Source organism: Gossypium hirsutum, chromosome D06 (genome assembly GCF_007990345.1).
Source record: "Gossypium hirsutum isolate 1008001.06 chromosome D06, Gossypium_hirsutum_v2.1, whole genome shotgun sequence".
Lineage (NCBI taxonomy): Eukaryota > Viridiplantae > Streptophyta > Magnoliopsida > Malvales > Malvaceae > Gossypium > Gossypium hirsutum.
In genome coordinates, this window is record NC_053442.1 from 12,399,798 (window position 1) to 12,419,941 (window position 20,144).

General features: G+C 32.2%; 4 protein-coding genes across 4 annotated transcripts; 1 reads left to right on the plus strand and 3 right to left on the minus strand.

Moving 5' to 3' along the window:
- Window positions 1–338: 338 nt before the first annotated feature.
- LOC107901161 (uncharacterized) lies at window positions 339–1,326 on the minus strand. Its single transcript, XM_016827054.2, has 2 exons — window positions 937–1,326; window positions 339–838 (listed from the first exon to the last, which is right to left on the minus strand). Exons 1-2 carry the CDS (start codon window positions 1,200–1,202, stop codon window positions 562–564), a joined length of 543 nt encoding a protein of 180 aa, XP_016682543.1. The 5' UTR covers window positions 1,203–1,326; the 3' UTR covers window positions 339–561.
- A 2,822-nt stretch (window positions 1,327–4,148) lies between these two features.
- On the plus strand, window positions 4,149–6,953 carry LOC107901160 (glucan endo-1,3-beta-glucosidase 13). Its single transcript, XM_016827053.2, has 4 exons — window positions 4,149–4,460; window positions 4,971–6,245; window positions 6,473–6,506; window positions 6,613–6,953. Exons 1-4 carry the CDS (start codon window positions 4,406–4,408, stop codon window positions 6,767–6,769), a joined length of 1,521 nt encoding a protein of 506 aa, XP_016682542.1. The 5' UTR covers window positions 4,149–4,405; the 3' UTR covers window positions 6,770–6,953.
- A 707-nt stretch (window positions 6,954–7,660) lies between these two features.
- LOC107901159 (profilin-2) lies at window positions 7,661–9,638 on the minus strand. Its single transcript, XM_016827052.2, has 3 exons — window positions 9,289–9,638; window positions 8,555–8,692; window positions 7,661–8,039 (listed from the first exon to the last, which is right to left on the minus strand). Exons 1-3 carry the CDS (start codon window positions 9,409–9,411, stop codon window positions 7,905–7,907), a joined length of 396 nt encoding a protein of 131 aa, XP_016682541.2. The 5' UTR covers window positions 9,412–9,638; the 3' UTR covers window positions 7,661–7,904.
- Window positions 9,639–14,213: 4,575 nt separating this feature from the next.
- LOC107900294 (profilin-2) lies at window positions 14,214–15,147 on the minus strand. The gene is made up of 3 exons (XM_016825953.2): window positions 14,827–15,147; window positions 14,593–14,730; window positions 14,214–14,527 (listed from the first exon to the last, which is right to left on the minus strand). Exons 1-3 carry the CDS (start codon window positions 14,953–14,955, stop codon window positions 14,393–14,395), a joined length of 402 nt encoding a protein of 133 aa, XP_016681442.2. The 5' UTR covers window positions 14,956–15,147; the 3' UTR covers window positions 14,214–14,392.
- Window positions 15,148–20,144: the final 4,997 nt, after the last annotated feature.

The following is a 20,144-nucleotide window of genomic DNA, read 5'->3' on the forward strand; positions in this document are numbered from 1 at the left end:
GAACGAAAGAAAGAGAAAAAAGAGGGAGGGGAGAGAAGAAGCATGGGTGGGACTGGAGAACCTGGGAAAGGAAGAGCGGCGCCGGCGATGACAAGAGGAGAGGGGGAAAAGGAAGGAGAAGGAAGAAGGAACCCAAAGGTGAAATGCTAGAAACAAAAAATAAGTGGGTGAAAAGCAAGGCTTATGATCCATGATTGAACTTTACAGTTTCTTGTTAAAATAAAATTTGGTTGTTCACACTGGATTATTACCTGCTCTGACAAGAGGGCAGAACAATGTAGCTCACAAGACAATGTTTTTGCAATTACATATCCTATTTCAGAATCAAGAAAAATTCATTGGGAGAGCCAAACTTTTTGGTATAAACCATCGTATTTGTACTTGGATGCCATGAACAAATGCACACGCATATGGATTTAAACCTTCAAAACCCCTTGAGGATCAAGGGTTATAAATTCATTTAAATCCTCTGCAACTCTACAACTAGAATTGTAACCCAAAAAAAACAAATACAGCTGTACATTCAAACCCCATCTCTCTTTGCTGCATTGCACAATCAACTCAATCCCTATTCACTACACTACTACTATTTCTCTTACCTAGAGAAGACATGAAACAACCTCGACTGGAACAACCCTTCTTTGATATGGTAGCCTTAGGGCTATATGACTTGTTTTTATGACCACCAAGTCCCCATCCATAGCTCTTACATGATTTCATCTTGGGTCTAATATTTAAAGGACCCAACACTTTCTCTGGAAGGTCTTCTATGCTCCTCACGCTTGCTAAAGATGTGAATGATTGAGACTTCCCTTCATAATATTTAGAAAGCCCTCTCCTGCAATTACATTTATATATATATAAATTGATCAAACCATTCATCACAACCTACTACTTAATTTCCTAAACACTTGTAGTTTTGTTGAAATTGTTTACCTGATAGGTAATTGAGCCATGAGGTCGGATAATTCATAAAGAGGTCCATTAGATGATGATGATGATGATGATGATGTTGTTGCAGAAGATGCATCCTCAACCATGTCTGATGAAGAAGATATTGAATAAATGGAGTTATCTGAGTTTTCTCCAAGGGAGGATTCACTGGATATTAAATCACACGTTTCATCATTATGATTCCCTCTCCCCATGATCATCAAGTTGCCGCACCATGCTTCATTGCAATCCACTTTCTTCAGATTCATAGCTGGAACAATAACAAGAACAAGAGCAAGATCTGATTTCTGAAAACCCTATGTGCAATTTGGTCTTCTAGGAGGGAGCATACAAATGCATATATATATAAAGCTATTGTTAGTTGATAATAATATGTGGTGGTATTTAAACATATAGAATAAGCTTGACCAGTTTGTTTATTATTTTAGATAATAATTTCTTTTTTGTTCCTTGTATTCCTTTATTCCAAGATTTGTCATTATCATCACCTAATGGTCTAAATTTAATATAGCTTTCCCATTGTACTAGGACATTTGGATAAGATCTAAATTGAAGGCATCCATATCCTAGTCAGTCACCTTTTTTCTTTTCTTTTCTTTTTTTTTTTTAATTTTTAGGCTGAAAATGAGGTTACTATCTTTAGCAACTTTGCTTGAAAAAGCTATGACATATTGTGCATATTTCCATGTCCCACAACTCCCAAAGAGGCCGTCACATTGGTAGAAAAGGCTTCCGATACTTAAGGAATCAGTGTAGGTGCATTTGGAAAGTTCAATATTTTAGTTTTCTTAACAAATTCTTCACAATTTAACTAAAATTTTCGATGACGAGATATCAAAGTTATTAGCATGAAAGATTGTACTATTCTTTCTGTTAGTGAATATTCTCTTCTACATAAAAAGATATTGAAATAATGGGCAGGGAGTGAGTGATCAAGATTTGACCCCATCCAATTCCTAACAACTGTCTTCTAAGTACGGAGCAGGAAAATGGGATGTGGTCCAAAAGCAAACACATACGGTGGATTCATTTAACAAAACATGGTAGCCATTTCCTTAGGATAAGAAGGTTGACTTGGGAACAAAGGCTAATGTGCCACCGCATCACCCCTCACATTCTTATCCATTTTAATCCCATTTAGCTCAGGACAACCCTTTTTCAAAAACTCCTAATCAACCTTCTTACTAATGGACTAAATTCGAATTTTACACAAATAAGAATGTAAATGTACGAAAAATAAAATAAAAGCACCATCATAACCATATGTGTTATCATTTCATAAAATGGGATATATTCGAGAATATATTCATCTTTCTCCAACCAACTACTAGGTATTATAAAATCTCCGATTCAATTAATATAATAAGTCAATTGCATCTCAATTCAATTGAAAAATGATTCAAATTTAATCTTTTATCAAAGTCAATTATAATATTATAATAATATTTTTATTTTTATTTTTATTTTTTTCCTTATAAAATATTACCTAAAATCAATAAAAACTCATGGTACACAATTGATAGAAATAATTTGTTGGAATGAATTTATTTCTAAGTGATTTTAATTATTTTTTTATAATTTAGGGAAGAGAATAGGATGATTGCATTGCTTATGTCATAATGCTCTTGCCACCAAGTTGAGAGGTTGTTGGCACGTGATTTTAAAATTTTAAACTTTTTAATTTTATATTTTATTATTTAAATTTAAGTTACTTAATATAATAAATGAAATGTTTTAGTATTTAATAAATAATTATTATTTAATATAAGTGAAAATTTATATATTAAAACATGGGTAAATTATATTGGTAGTCACTCAACTATTAGTAAATGTTAATGGAAAGATAACATGACAACTTTTAAAATTGACATACTAACAAACTTAGTCCTCCACATTCAAAGTTACTTAATTTAATCCTCAAGTATGAATCTTATAAAATTGGTGAAGATCAAACCAATGAAGTTAAGTCATCTCAGCCATTAGTTTCCTATCCAACAACGAAGAATAGGAGTATCAAGAGAAAAGAATGGGAAAATGTGAAAATTATGATTTTGGATTTTTAGGTGTTTCTATTTTTGGTATATATATATATGATCAAATTTAGCTGATACATTTATTTTTTTAAAGCTTTTCAAGCAAAATAGTCACAAAGAAAAGCAAAATTACAAAAAGGATCAAACTATACAATGTGAAAACGTTGATTGTTAAATTTTTTAAATTTAAGACTAAATTAACACAATGTATAAATATTTTAGGGCTAAAGTTATTTTTATGCCAATTTTAAAAATAAACATGTCACTTTTCCTTTAGCCCTCATGATCAAAAGAAAAAAAAATTGAATAGTTTAATAATTATTTTATAATTTTTTATAATTGAATGATAAAATAAATTACTGATACTTGGGTGTTTACCCTAAAAAAAATTAAAGTTATGGGCTAAAAGCGAAGACAATTTAATAATACACCACTTTCCAAAACCAAAACCAAAAAAAAAAAGCACAATAATAGAAGCCTGAACAATGGAAAAGGTTTTAAATGGGAAGGATATTGGCTATTTTTGGATTGGTTAAATTCTGCTATTAATCCCTATATTTTGCAAAAGTTGTGAATTTAGTCATTATATTTTAATTTGGTTACTTTTAGTTTTTGTATTTTTCAAATTTTAAAATTTTAGTCCTCACCAAATGATAACTGTTAAATTCATTAAGTTTTGTTATTTCTAATATCTAATGCATCAAACATACTATTATATGTTTAATGTCATGTCAGCTTGTTATTTCCACATATTCCTCACTAAAAATTCAGTTAACAGATTAACGACTATCATTTGTGTCGAAATTGAACTTTCAAAATTCACAACTTAGAATGATCGAATTGAAACATATGGACTAAATCTACAATTGTACGTATAATACATGACTAGTAATTGAATTTGAACAAACAGAATTAACAGGTACAATTTGGATCAGGACTAAAATCGATCAAATTAAAGTATAGGGACTAAGTTTATAACTTTTGTAAAGTAAAAGGACTAATACAAAAATTTAACCTTTTGTATTTTAAAGTGTACTGGGCTACGTTACTTGGGATCAAAGGAAAGTGGGCTTGTTTTGTTTCAATATTGGTTCAGTCCTGTTTGAGGGTAATGGCCCAACATGGAAAATTAGAACTCCAAGACAACAAGCAAACATTCTCAGGGTAGCGGAATCGAGATGCTTCCTCTTAACTGGAATTCATAAAAATATAGTAAAGTCCGGTCCGAAACACTGTGTCACTCTGACACTAAACATGCGCCATCCACCAAAGCTTAAGTGCTCTCACTATCTCACTCCCCCCCTCTCAGAACCAACCTTCTGTTTTTGTGTTCTTTTTTCCCTTTAACAAAGAAATAAAGACGTTACACTGAAGAACGTTGCAAGGTTCAACACAAGTTGTACTGTTTTTTGTGAACAATGGCTTCAAGATTCAACCTTGTCTTTGCTGTTTCTTTGCTGCTGCTTCTTTTAGGTATGTCCTCCTTACTTCTTCTGCAATACAAGTATTCACTTTAAGGCTTTAATCTCTGATTTTGATGGAATTCCCACATTTATTTTGACTAAAACTCTCAGCTTTTTTATATGCTTCATTCTTTTCTCTGATGGGTGTCCTTGGTTTAGTTATTTGCTATTTTGGGTCATCTTGTACTGCCTTAAATGTATCAAGCAATGTTATCTTTGTACACCACTTGCATTTAAGATCATGCTATCAAGTAGGTAGGGCTTCAATGTGTAGGAGAATGGGCAGCTATATTACAATCAATGTCGGCAGCTATATTACAATCAATGTTCTAGTCGGTTTAGTTCATATCAATCCTAGATTAGCCGCATTCCATGTGGAATGTTGAATCTCCTGTCTGATAATTAGTTCTTTAACTACTTGCAATGGTTTTAAAACTGTAATTGAATTTGCCTGTTGAAAAAGAAATGCAATGTTATGTTTTTGTCTTGGCAATAAATGTTGATTGTGTTGTGCTGGCAGATTTCTGTAGGGGAAGCATAGTTGGAGTTTGCTATGGAAGGAATGCTGATGATCTTCCAACACCTGATAAAGTGGTGAAATTGGTTCAACTTCACAAAATTAAATACCTAAGGATTTATGATTCAAATATCCAAGTGTTGAAGGCATTTGCAAACACCGGTGTTGAACTTATGGTGGGAGTTCCGAATTCGGACTTGTTAGCATTCTCCCAGTTCCAATCAAATGTTGATTCCTGGCTAAAGAACAGCATCCTTCCGTATTACCCGGCCACAAAAATTACATACATCACAGTAGGTCTTGAAGTCACGGAGAGTCCTGATAATGCCGCTGCCTTGGTTGTGCCTGCTATGCAAAATGTCCTCACTGCATTGAAGAAGGTTGGCCTGCACAAGAGGATTAAAGTTTCAAGTACTCATTCCCTTGGGGTTCTGTCCCGGTCATTCCCACCTTCTGCTGGGGCTTTTAACAGCAGCCATGCATTTTTCTTGAAACCTATGTTGGAATTCCTAGCTGAGAACCATTCGCCTTTTATGATTGATTTATATCCTTATTATGCTTATAGAGATTCTCCGAGCAATGTCTCTTTGGATTATGCTTTGTTCGAGTCATCCTCAGAAGTCATAGATCCAAACACTGGTCTACTTTACACCAACATGTTTGATGCCCAGATAGATGCCCTTTATTTTGCCCTGATGGCCTTAAATTTCAGAACAACCCAGGTTATGGTCACTGAAACTGGCTGGCCTTCCAAAGGTTCACCCAAAGAGAAGGCTGCTACTCCTGACAATGCTCAGACTTATAATGCCAATCTAATTCATCATGTTATCAATGACTCTGGCACTCCTGCCAAGCCTGGTGAAGAGCTTGACGTGTATATTTTCTCATTGTTTAATGAGAACAGGAAGCCTGGACTGGAATCCGAGAGAAACTGGGGCTTATTTTATCCTGACCAGACTAGTGTCTATAACCTGGACTTCACCGGAAAAGGTATTGTTGATGTGACAAACAGTGGGAACGGCACCAATTCAAATGTGACAACCTGGTGTATTGCTTCTAGCAAAGCTTCTGAAGCAGATTTGCAAAATGCCCTGGATTGGGCTTGTGGTCCTGGGAATGTGGATTGCTCTCCCATTCAGCCTAGCCAGCCATGTTTCGAGCCTGATAATACACTTTCTCATGCCTCGTTCGCATTCAACAGTTACTACCAGCAAAATGGGGCTACTGATGTTGCTTGCAGTTTTGGAGGAAATGGAGTCAAAGTCGACAAGGATCCTAGTAAGTCCATTACTTTAAGCTAAATTTGATTCAAAGATTGCATTATACATACATATTAATACCTATTATACCAACGCTGCTCATAGGTGTGAACTTTTAGCTTAGGTGAACATTTTTCTATCCAATGTGCCTGGTTTGCATGGTTTTTGAAGTCTAAAAACTACTAGTATCCCTTTAGGAATATTTTATCTTATGAAAGAAACTAATTTGTTTAACTATTTGTGCAGGCTATGATAATTGCATCTATGTTACTACAAAAGGGTAAGCACTGATTTTCTTTGTCATCCTTCCTTGGATCTGTTCCCATCTGTTGAACTCACCCGTCAATGAATTCACTAAGTTGTTCTTGTGATTATCTCTCGTGCAGCATAAACAAAACCGCAACAAGTAATATGACCTCCATAGCTAGTACTTCGTCATCCAGACGAACTGAAGTGTGTGCATGGATTGCTAGTTTCTTTCTAATGATGCTAGTCTCATTTGTTTTAAACCCCGAAAAGGTGTTGGATGCATCGATTTCATGACAGTTAAGGGGTCTGGCATGAAAGTATTCAATAAATTTATGGTGGGGAAGAACTTGCTGCTGCCTTCTAGTTTTTTGGTATGGTATTGATGAGAAGTGTATATGATGTCCAATACCGCTGTTTGTTGTTGTATCAAATGTGGTGCTATTTCCAGTCAATGAATGTCCCTGTTTTTGGTCCAAAATTTTCATGTTTTTTTTTTCCTGATTAGGTTAAAATATGCTTCAAGTCCTTGTACTTTTAGTATATTTGTAATTTAATTCTATTTTTATTTTTAGGAATTTGGTCCCCTATTTTTTAGATTTTAAAATTCATGTTCAATTGTTAACTTTATTAAATTTGTTGGTATAGCATTTTCAAACAAAAAATATTCCATAGAAAATTAATTAGACCCAAGTTTGATTTGGTTTGATTAGGTTTTTTAGGTTCTAATTTTTCAAACATAATTTGATTCGGTTTTATTTTTTTTATGTTAATTTTAGGTTTTTACTTTTTTGACAAAATAAATTATCTTTGAGTTTTGGATAGTTTCAACCTCTTTCTATAAATATTTTAAAAGCAATTAAATTTTCAAATAAATAAGAAATATAAAAAATATTTGAAATTGTTTTTTTATTATTTGAAATATAAAATATTTATTTTTACATAAAAATAAAACTTAATTGGAGTCATTCAAATAACTTCAATCACCCAAAAACCAGCTTGGAATCAATTTTCAATATTTATTTTGAGTCCTATATTAGATTGTAGCCTAGCCTACCAAGGAGTCATTTTCTTACCAGGTCTTAATGGCGTTAGCAGGCAAACATAAGATTAGTTGAACAAATTTGGGCAAATGATTTACCAAATCCACTAGAAAAAAAAAAGAAAAAAAAAAGGCCATTGTAGATGTAAAACAAAGTATTTCAGTCGACAATCTTCGATATTACCATCAACCAAACTGGTACAGAAACAAAGCAAAGAGATCATAAGCATCACTATTACAAACACCAACCATTCTGTATCATTAAAAAGGTTCCCATAACTTAACATCCTATTATTTAATTGCACCCCCAACCATTACTACAGGAGGTGGTGGATGCACTTTCGTATAGAAGCCAACAAGAATTGCAACAAATAAGGCACACCAATGAGATCAAAGACCCTGATCAATGAGATAATCACCCAGCCTTTCCACAACCATGTTGCACTGCCCGGGAGTCATTGGCTCATCATAGATGCCGATGATCAAGGCCTGATTGGTCTTTTTAACAGTAACACCTCCAGGTCCCTGAAATTTAAATGAAAATTTGCTCAGAATACAACCATGACACAATCAAATATTCCAGACAGCAACTAGAAAGTTATGCAGTAACAGCCTCGATGCCCCTCCTTTTGTCAAGTTGTCTCTGGACAAATACACTCCCTAAGGAATCTCGAATGACTGGAGGCACAAACAAGGGCAGCATAGAAATAGGTAACAGCAAAAGCCAGATGCATAGTGCATAGTGCATAGATATGTGAGCACAGCATCAATGTACCTAATTTTGAGCGGCTAATCACCATTAAAATCACTCTGCAATGTGTTTAAAAACAAAGTTTAGGGTGAAAAACCAGCAATGAAGTTCAGTGTTTAATGGATTTTATTTTCATTTTATCATATCAAAAGGTTGAACTCGAACTATACTTGGACCTGAATGTGTGAATGACAAATCTATTTGGGTTGATCATAATGTAAATGAATGCATGTGTTCATGAGATTTGCTCGTGTCATATACGCAGTGAAGCTCAGAACCGACAGGTCACCTTCTTCCCTCGAATAACAGCTCCTGGTTCACCTTGGATCACCATGTATTTAGTGCCACCAAGGTACAATCCGGTTGGGGCAAGTGATCCGGGTTCAGCAAAGTCATTCATGATGCCATTGATTTCTTCTTGCTTAAACTGAAATAAGCATAAAAACCAGAAACAATAAGCACATCAGGAAAAAGAAAAAGAAAACAATTCTATTTTACTGTCTAAAGCGAGAGAAAATAGCTATAGAATCGAATAAACAGGATTTGTAGTACTCAAAACATTTCGCTCTATAATTACGTATATCATCATTTACTAAAATTATGGTCCGCTGCAAAGATCTGTTAGCAAAACTTGATTTCACTTGCTTAAAACAACGCTTAATGCCTACAAAACTAAGAAATCTGTACAAACAGAAGAAAACCCAGGAATTATACACATTTTCAATGCATGAAAAATCAAATCTGTCAGCACCTCATGCAAAATAAACTAGCAAATAAAAAAACACAAGAACTGTGAAGAAGAGAAAGAAAAGAACATAAAATTAGTTTCAGAAAATAGAAGAAAAAAAGTGGTTTGGGAGCAAATCAGATCAGGAAAATAAATCAAGTAAGGAGAATTCAATCATAGCAATCAGACCCCTCTTTACTCAAAAGATGGACCTTTTTTTTTTCTGAGAAACCAAACCTAAAGAAAAGAAGCAAAGTTTAATGAAAAGGAGGAAGGGTGTAAAAAGAGAAGAAAACCTGAGGGAAATTGGAGCTCTGAGCCCAAACACTGCCGTCTTGGCCGATGATAGCAGCGGCAGAGAGATGGTTGCCTTCGATATCACACAACAGGTGATCATCAACATACGCTTGCCACGACATCTTCTTCTTCTTCCTAAACTTGTGTGAGTTTTTACAAATAAATAAATGAAAGAATAAATAAGTGAGAAAAATGTTTGACTGAAGGACACAAGTGAGTGGAGAAGAGGGAGAGACAGGAAGATATAGCGTTAAAACTACGGGATCTGCTACATTCCTTTTTAGTTTGGGCCACAAACCATCCTTTTTTCCTAAATTAAAACCCAAATTTTGGTCCCCTTTTCCTTTTCTGTCCAATTTCCTTTATACGGGGAGGGAATCTTTTATATTTATTTATTAATTCCTATGTGAGAGGACATAAGTATTAGCTAAAAGTTCTGAAATGCGGTTAAGACAATATTTATTGTTATGAGAGAAAAATTCTAATATTAACAACATCATCTCAATATAGCATAAAAAAATGTTGCATGTTTTATAATTTTATTCATAGATAAAATCGGGATGATCCATATTTGAAAGAGTACATGGAAGAAGGATATATTGTAATATTAATGATATAAATTCATATTCAGATGATGAACTCGATCAAGGACTAACGATGATGATAATGAGTATATATTAAATGCTAGAGGAAATAGCCCAACAAATATGGAATGCTACAACAATTAGATAAAATTGTATATGTTATTTATTTTTGTTATTATTGTTTTTAGTATTCGTATTATCGACTACTTTTTTTTTGGACTAATATATTACCTATGATGATTTTATTTTAATATTTGTTACTCATTTATAATTATTTTACCGTATTGATATTTTTTATATTACTTAATATTTTTTAAAATATAAATTATGTAAGTATGTAATTACAATGTGTAATTAGGGTTTATATCACCTACATTTTTTTTATAAATTTTTAATTTAATATTTAATAGTTTAATATGTTTCTCTTTTATAAATATTATAAATATATAATTTAAATGCTTTTCAATATTTACATTGTTGTATTATATATGTGATATATTATATAAAAAATAAAAACAAAATGATATATCTAATAATTAAAAAACGGATTGAATATGATTTAAGCCTTGAATGTTGGAAACCATATCCCACAAATATTTTAAAGTGCTTGATTTTTCTATACATTTAGTTATTTAATTATTAATGTGTTTTTTTTATTGCTAAATTATTTTTATTATTATTTTAGATCGTTTTTGTCTTAGTCACTCTCAATTAAATGATTAAATGAAGTGGTCTTTTTTAATTAATATAATAACACATTTAGTCCTCAATAGTTACATATTCTATCAAATTGATCCTTAAGCACATATAATTAAATGATTATTATATATTATGAAAAAGCACAAAATATAATATTATGAATGCAATTTTTGAAACCATTTTATAGAATACAAAATTTATGGGCATGAGACTGAGAATGATTGAACCTTCTGCAAACTTCTTTGTTGTCCATATGGTGATTTTAACTTTCTAAGCATCAAGAATCAAGAATTACCAAAGTCTTAATCTCCTCTAAATCATGTTCCTTAACAAGTTTCATAACCAGTTTAATGACACTTATCTCTTAAAAACAACTAATTTAATTGAAGTACAAATTTTTGCAAGTTAAATTTTAAAATAACTGCACCTAAGTCTAGTTCTTAGTAGAATTTGTTATCACTCATTGTGTGATTATTTTTGTTTTTTGGCCACCAAATGTTTGTTGAGTATGCCTCATATTTCAGTTAAATAAGAGATTGCTTGCAAGTTAAATTAAACAAAATATATTTTATTTCTAGAAGATTTAGTATCTATTAGTATTATATATTTAGCATTTATTAGCATAATGTATTTTACCTACGAATTTAGCCTATAAATAGGCTCTTTTACAACCTTAGAAAATACACCCATTAGAGATTAGAACTCATTACACTTTTGGAGAATTTTGTGTCTATGTTTTGAGGGTTCTTTGTTTTCGGGTTTCGAGGTTTAGTTTTATCTCCATCTTTTGTACTCTTCGTTCTTTTGCCATTATAGTAAAATTATCTTTGCCTGTGGATTTTTTATCCTCTTTAGAGGAGTTTTTCCACGTTAAATTTGTGTATTCAATTTCTCAATTTCTTCCACTATTTTTACTTGTTTGTTGCTTAATCAAGTCGATCCCCAACAAGTGGTACCAAAGCTATTTCAATTTCCACAAATCAGCCCGTTCAGAGATGGCAACAACAAGATTGGACATTGAGAAATTTGATAGTGTCACAAATTTTAATTTGTGGCAAGTTCGGATGATGGCAATTCTAGTTCAAATCAACTTGAAAAAGGTTGTTACCGGGAAAAAGCCCGAGAATCTAGATTAGTCAGAATGAGAAGAGCTTAATGAAAAGGCCCTGTCTACAATCCAGTTGTGCCTCGCTAATAGGGTATTGCAAGAGGTATTGATGGAGAAAACCTCATTCGCCTTGTGGAAAATGTTAGCAACACTTTATGCGACTAAGTCTCTAGCTAATCGTTTAGTGTTGAAATAATGTCTATTTACGTTTCGCATGAACGAAGGCGAGCTTCTTAGAGATTACATCAGTCAATTCATTACCCTTTTAAATGATTTAAATAACGTTGAGGTTCAGACTGACGATGAAGATCAGACTATGCTATTATTGTGTTCTTTACCCCCTTCATACAAGTCTTTAAGGGAGACCTTGATTTATGACAGAGACAAACTCTCGTTCAAGGATGTAAAGGGTCATTTGTTGAGTAAAGACAAACTCGACAATGATTTTGGTTTGGATAGCAAGACAGATATATAAGCTTCCGTTTTGGTAGCATCAAAGAAGCGAGACAAAAGGTGTCGCTATTGTAAGAAGTTAGGCCACGTCAAAGCAGATTGTTATAAATTGCGAAATAAAAGGGCTATTGAGAGTAACGGAAAAGATGTAGTTGGTACTAATTTGGCCAACGAAAGTAGTGATGATTTCTTGTTAGTGCCAACGAGCAAAAGCTCTAAGCTTACGTCCGAGTAAATCTTAGATTCGGGATGTTCTTTCCACATGTGTCCCAATAGATAATGGTTCTCTATATACAGTTTGGTTAAAGGTGGAGTTGTGCACATGGGAAAAGATTCATCCAGTAAGGCAATTGGTATTGATACTATTAAAATTAGGATACACGATGGGACGATTAGGACACTCTCAGATGTTAAATATGTACCTGATTTACAAAAGAATCTCATCTCTTTGAGTATTTTAGACTTCAAAGGTTACAGAATCAACATCAAGTTGAACTACATTAAAGTGTCTCGTGGGGCTGTCATTTTGTTAAAAGGTAAAAGTACCGGTAACCTTTATATTCTGGAAGGTTCTGTAGTGACCGGTGAAATCGAATGTCCCTCGTCCGTTACGGAGTTGGAGTCAACTCGTTAAGAGCGGAGGCAACTTGGTCATAGGAGGGAAAAGGGTATGACCGTTTCATTGAATAAAGGTTCTCTTTTGGATGCAGGTTTTGAAAAGTTAGGGCATTGTGTTCGTGAAAATTAAACTCGGGTTAGTTTTGATTTGGCAGTGCACAAGTTGAAGGCTAAAAGTCTTCTAGCTTCTAAGTACATATTCGACTAAGTTAATTCCCTGCATAGTTCAAGATAGGCTCGTGGCAAGCTTTGACAAAGATGTCGTTGTGGTAATATAAGTTAATGTAGAGATTTGTTGAGTATGCCTCATATTTCAGTCAAATAAGAGATTGCTTGCAAGTTAAGTTAAACAAAATATATTTTATTTATAGAAGATTTAGTATCTATTAGTATAGTATATTTAGCATTTATTAGTATAATTTATTTTACCTACGAATTTAGTCTATAAATAGGATCTTTTACAACCTTAGAAAATAAACTCATTAGAGATTAGAACTCATAACACTTTTGGAGAATTTTGTGTCTATGTTTTGAGGGTTCTTTGTTTTCGGGTTTTGAGATTTAGTTTTATCTCCATTTTTTGTACTCTTCGTTCTTTTGCCATTATAGTAAAATTATTTTTGCCCGTGATTTTTTTATCCTCTTTAGAGGGGTTTTTCCACGTTAAATTTGTGTATTCAATTTCTTAATTTCTTCCGCTATTTTTACTTGTTTGTTGCTTAATCAGGTCGATCCCCAACAATACTGTTTTTGCTTATTCCTTTTTTGTTCTCTAAAGGCACAAGTCATTCATCTAATAATATTGTTTAAGATCATGTTATTTGGATTCGGGTGTGTATTAGATATAAATATGTGTTGATACAAAATAATATAAATAATATTATATTTTATACTTTTTCATAATATTTAATAATCATTTAATTATTTTTATAGTTAATTACATGTGTTTAAAAATTAAATTTATAGGATTTGTAAATATTAAGGGTTAAATTTATTGAATTATTTAGAATTAAAATCAAATCGATAGAATGTATAAGTATTAATAAGGATTTTAAATGTGATATTATACTAATTAGAAAACTACCAAAATAGAAACGAACTAAAATATTAATGAAAACAATTAAAAAAAATCATCATAATTTAATAACTAAAATAAAAACGTACTTGGATAACTATTTCATAATTAATTTGAGTCACGACACTAAGAAGCACACAGGAAGAATTATTGAAGCGTACAAATATATATATATAAAAATTATTCTACATGAAAAAGTAATGAATGTGCAAATTTGTTATCTTGTAATTAAATACCTAAATTAACTCTAAAATTATTTTCAAAATCTTGTATTAATAATATAAATTAATACCTACATTTATTGCATTTAAACTAATGAGAAAAATAAATAAATACAGGGTTACTGCTTCTCATATAAATTCATAATAAGATCATAAGATGAGTGAGGACTTGAAATATGATTCTCCCATTTCACAAAGAAAAATTACATAATATTCGAATCTTCGAAAGAAAAATGAATGGCATTAAAATTAGTGCCCAAAACTGGGGAAAAAAAACAAAACAAAACAAAACATTTATGGAGTAAATCAACCAGGTTGATTTCTGAAAGTGTAGGCAGAGGTCCACTACAGGCCTTGTTCTGCAAGATAATCTCCCAACCTCTCCACAACCAGGTTGCATTGCCCTGGAGTCACTGGTTCTTCATAGATCCCAAAAATAAGCGCCTGTGCTGTTTTCTTGATTGTTATCCCTCCTGGTCCCTGCCCACACCCCACATATTAGTATGTTATGAACTCCTAATATATGCACTTGATTAAACCATTACCTTTTTTCCACGAATAACAGCTCCAGGTTCACCCTGGATCACCATATACTTTACACCCTCAATGTGTAAGCCAGTAGGTGCAAGGTGGCCTGGTTGGTCGAAATCTTTCATGATGTCAGTGGTCTCATTACCCTTTAACTGTAAGCAATATAATGAACAAAAGCCAAAGGAAGTAAATCAGATCATATAAGAAAAATGAAAGGGGGTTAAGATGAATGTGATGGATAGGGTGACCTGAGGGAACTTAGAGCTCTGAGCCCAGACACTGCCATCATGGCCAATGATAGCAGCGGCAGTAAGGTGGTGGCCTGTGCCATCGATATCACACATCAAGTGCTCATCTACGTAAGTTTGCCACGACATGTTGGCTTTGTGGTTGGTTTAATTTGTGTATAGTAAGAGATGTTGGGGGGGGGGGGATTTTGTTTTGTTATTGGATGTGTTGCTTAAAATGGTATTTGGGATGGGGAGTTGAGGATGAAGGAATTGGGACGATAAATAAGGAAAGGAAGAAGGATTTGAAGAAGTTGGATGAAAATGTGAGCCGTCCGTTATGCTCCATTTCTTTACTGCCATTCACGTCCGCCTTTATTTTAGCACCCAAAGCCCCTGACCCTCCCCACTCCCATCCTTTCTTTCTCTCTCTTTTCACGTGTCTTATTGCCCACATCCTTTGCTTCTATCTTTGTATTTGCTTTCTAAATAAATTTATATTGTTTAAAATTTTATTCCTTCACTTATCTTGTTCGGTACTACGAAAAAGTTTGTTCCACAATTTTCTCTTTGGCAAAGAAACTACATGGGTTTTAAGACTTCCATTGTTGGTTGTCATCTTCATTAAGCTTCATTGTCTTCAGTTCAATGAAAGCGATAAATGGTTAACCATCATCAAACTTGTGATAGTTATAAAAAAAAATTCTAGAATTTATAGGTTATGAAAGTGCAATTATTAATAAAGTGGGGGTGAATATCTTATAAATAATGGACACGGAAGTGAGAAAAATTGATAAAGAGAAATGAGAGAGAAGTTATAAAAATTAGATTTATGCGTACGCATTTAGAATATATAGGTTTATTTGAAAACAATATACAGTCAATATTAAAATATATTATTTAAAATTAATTAATAATAAATGGAATGCGTATGATATTAAAATGTAAAAAAAATAGATTAAACTGTGAGTCGAATGAAATTTAAATACATAAATATATCATATTAAACTTATTAAATGATTACAATTGTGTGTCATGGTGTTGTCATCAATCTTGAGTTAATATCGAGTTAACTTGAGACACCAATTCAATTAAAAATATTATTAATAATAGAAATCCTATCACACGCGTATGTATGATGAAACTATGTATTTAGAACATAGAGGTAATAAAACGTGCATATTAAAATAAAAATGTATAAAATTATCAAAATAAAGTTTTGTTTTGAGTGATAAATTTAAGGTATTACTAATGCAATTAGCGTGGATTCAAATTCAATTACATGCAACTTTTTTTTTACCTTTAAAGATTAAAATACCATTGAATAATATAACTTAATTTAATTACAGAAAGTTATTTTCGTACTTTCTCTAGCTGTATTGGTGTCTAATTGACTTGTGATACTAAATCAATTAAGTGCTTAATAATAGTATAGGTTGTTAGTACAAATCTCTAGTGAAGAAAATCTCGAACACACGAACGGAACTTGAACAGAAAAAGAAGAAATAGGACAAGGCTCCAAAGCGTGTATCAAGTCACTATCTTTAAGGTTATATTCGCCCCCACCTATTTTTGGTGTACAAATGAGTTCCAAGCAAATTAACCTCGAGGATACAATGAAGCCAATAACTATTTGTCTTTTGCACTGACGAGAATAGCCCACTACACACTGAGCAATGTATGACAAGAAACTCAATTTCTATAAAGGATTTCTGCAGTAATACTTTATAAAATAATCTAATAATATTAGAAAATGAAGGAAGGAAAGAAAGAATATTAGAATTTGTTGGTGTGTTTTCCAAATGAAATCTCATTCCTATTTATAGGAATTTTCATGTCTCTTCATAAAGACATCTTTCACCAATAGGTATCTTTCTAAATAATAATGTCTTTAAAATAAGCACATAATTATTTATTTAATATTATAACTATTCAAATAATATTATTTAAATAGTTATAATTCTTTTTCAAAAAATCAAATAATATAACTTTTGATTAATTAAACCTATTCATTTATAGTTATTGGAACACTATAAATATTTGAATATTTTCCAACAATCTCCCCCCATTTTCAAAATATTTTGGATTTTGATATTCTTGGAAATCAATTTGCACAAATGAAGGTATCTTACGATTGAACCTTCATTTAGTGAAAACATGTTAAAGTTAATCAAAATTGAATGGTAGACTAAGCTTTGAACCAACTATTCTATTTGATTAACCGAACACATCTCACACAATGATTTCAACATCGGTTAATGCGTAGTATCTAGGGACACTATTATGGTCATGTGTCTATGTCCTCTTTTCATGAGTGTTGTCAGAGCCAAGGCCTTGAGCTCCTAGAAACGGCCACACTTCCACTCACATAGGTAGATCCCATCAAGAGTGTTCCCATAATTATAACACTCTAACATATTTATGTTATGGATCCATTAAGAGTACATTACTCATCCTTCCTTTATCATTACGGGTACCTAGCACTTTAATCTTAGGATGGATTTATTTATAGTGCTACAGTCACATACTAATGATGTACTTTGTCTCATTGAACTCAAGGCTTGACGTTATACCAAGCATTGAGTCGATTTTCCATCATGGGTGACTCTAATTAATGGGCTTGAGTCTCATCTCTTTTGAGTTCATTTTTACTGCATCTCTAGCAAGATTTTTTGTCAAAGGATCCGCTAAATTTTCATTTAACCTCACATAATTAATAGTGATCACTCCATCAGAGATTAATTGTCAGACATAACTATGTTTTAATCCAATGTGTCTAGACTTTCCATTATATACTTGGCTATATGTCTTTGCTAGAGTAGTCTCACTATCACAACGGATAGAAATAGGTGAAATTGGCTTAAGCCATAAAGGTACATCATAAAGAAAATTTCTTAACCATTCTGCTTCTTTAGATGCAACGGCTAATGCAATAAATTCTACTGCCATGGTGGAATCAGTAATACATGTTTGTTTTTTGGAACCCCAAGAAATGGCTCCTCCACCAAGAATGAAGATCCATCCACTAGTAGATGCATGATCTTCCAAACTTGTAATCCAACTAGCATTCGAATACCCTTCTAAAACTTGAGGATATCCATTATAACACAATCCCTAGTTAATAGTTTTCTTTAAGTACCTAAGTACTCTATTCAAATATTGCCAATGCAAACTACTTGGATTACTTGTGTACCTACTCAATTTTCCAACAGCATATGCAATATCTGGTCTTGTACAAATCATTAAGTACATAAGACAACCAATTAGACTTGCATATTTCAATTGATCAATTTTCCTACCAGCATTAGATACTAATTTATTTGAGGATCCATGGGTGTAGATGCTGGTATACAGTTGAAAATATCAAACTTTTTAAGCATATTTTCAATGTAATATGACTGTGATAAAGCTATAATGCTTTCATCTTGGTTTATTTTAATCCCAAGAATAACATCTACTACACCCATATCCTTCATAGCAAAGTTGTTTGACAAGAATTTTTTTGTGTCTTCTATTTGTTCCAAATCAGTGCCAAAAATAAGCATGTCATCTACATATAAGCAAATTATGACACCTTTTCTATTTTCAAATTTGCTATATATGCACTTATCGGATTCATTTATTTTATAGTCATTAGCTAAAACAACCTTGTCAAACTTTTGGTGCCATTGTTTTGGTGCTTGTTTAAGTCCATATAAAGATTTAACAAGCTTACATACCTTATGCTCTTGTCCTGGAACAACAAATCCTTTCGGTTGCTCCATGTACACTTCCTCTTCCAAATCACCATTTAAAAATGTAGTTTTAACATCTATTTGGTGAACAATCAAATTATATATATAGGTAAGTGATATTAAAAGTCTAATTGTAGCAATTCTTGCTACTGGAGCATAGGTATCAAAGTAATCAATACCTTATTTTTGTGTAAAACGTTTGGCTACCAACTTTGCTTTAAATTTATCAATGGTTCCATCAACCTTCATTTTCTTTTTGAAGATCCATTTACAACCTATTAGTTTGGAACCTAGTGGAAGATCAACTAAGATCCAAGTTTGATTTCCCATTATTGAATCCATCTCATAATTTATTGTTTCTTTTCAAAAAATAGAGTCTTGAGATTTCATTGCCTTTTCAAATGTAATATGATCATATTCTGTATTATAACAATAAGATATCTTATTACATATACTTTCACATTTTCCTTCTACAAGAAACATAATGAAATATGGTCCAAAATCTTTGACCTTTTTAATCCTCTTACTTATTCTTAATTCTTGAAAAGATTCATCATTATTATCAATTTGTTCCAATGGAATCTCTTTCTCATTTGAAAAATGAATCAATTGTTGTGGCTGTAATTGTCTTGATATGGAATTAAATCTATTTTCATCAAAAATAGCATCTCTTGATTCAATAACAGTATTAATTGAAATTGAATCATTTGGTTCAATTAACATGAACCTATATGCCTTGCTATTATGTGCATAACCTATAAATATGCATTCAATTCCTCTTTCACCTAACTTTTCACGTTTAGGTGTTGGAACTTTGATAATAGCTCTACAACCCCAAACCTTCAAATAATTAAAGTTTGGTTTCCTTTTCTTTCATTGTTCATAGGGGGTTATTTTAGTTTCCTTATTAGGAACTCTATTCAATATATGACAAGTTGTTAGAACAGCTTCTCCCTAAAAACCTTATCCAAGACCTGAATATGATAACATTGAATTTACCATTTTAGTCAAGACTCTATTTTTCCTTTCAGCTACATCATTTTGTTGTGGTGTATAAGAGGTTAAAACTTGATGGACAATTCCAGTGGATTCAAAATAACTTGGATTATAGTATTCTCCACCTCTATCCGATCTTAAGCACTTGATAAATGATTCACACTGAAGTTCAACTTCAGATTTATAAACTTTAAATTTATCAAGTGCTTCATCTTTTGAATGCAATAAATATACATAACAATATTTAGAACAATCATCAATAAAAGTAACAAAATATTTCTTTCCACCTAATGTAGGAGTATTATGCATGTCACATAAATCACTATGTATCAAATCAAACAATTTTGTTTTTCTTTTAACCTTAGGGAAAGGGTTTCTTGTAATTTTAGTCAACATACATGTATTGCAATTTTCAATATTATTATTGAAAATAGGAATTAAATCTAACTTATACATGTCATTCAATTTTCTATAATTCAAACGACCTAATCTATAATGCCACAAACAAAAAGATTCAACCATATAACAGAAATAGTATTTTTATTCTTATTAATAATATTGAGTTTGAACATACTCTCATACTTTCATACATATACCATTTCCCCACGA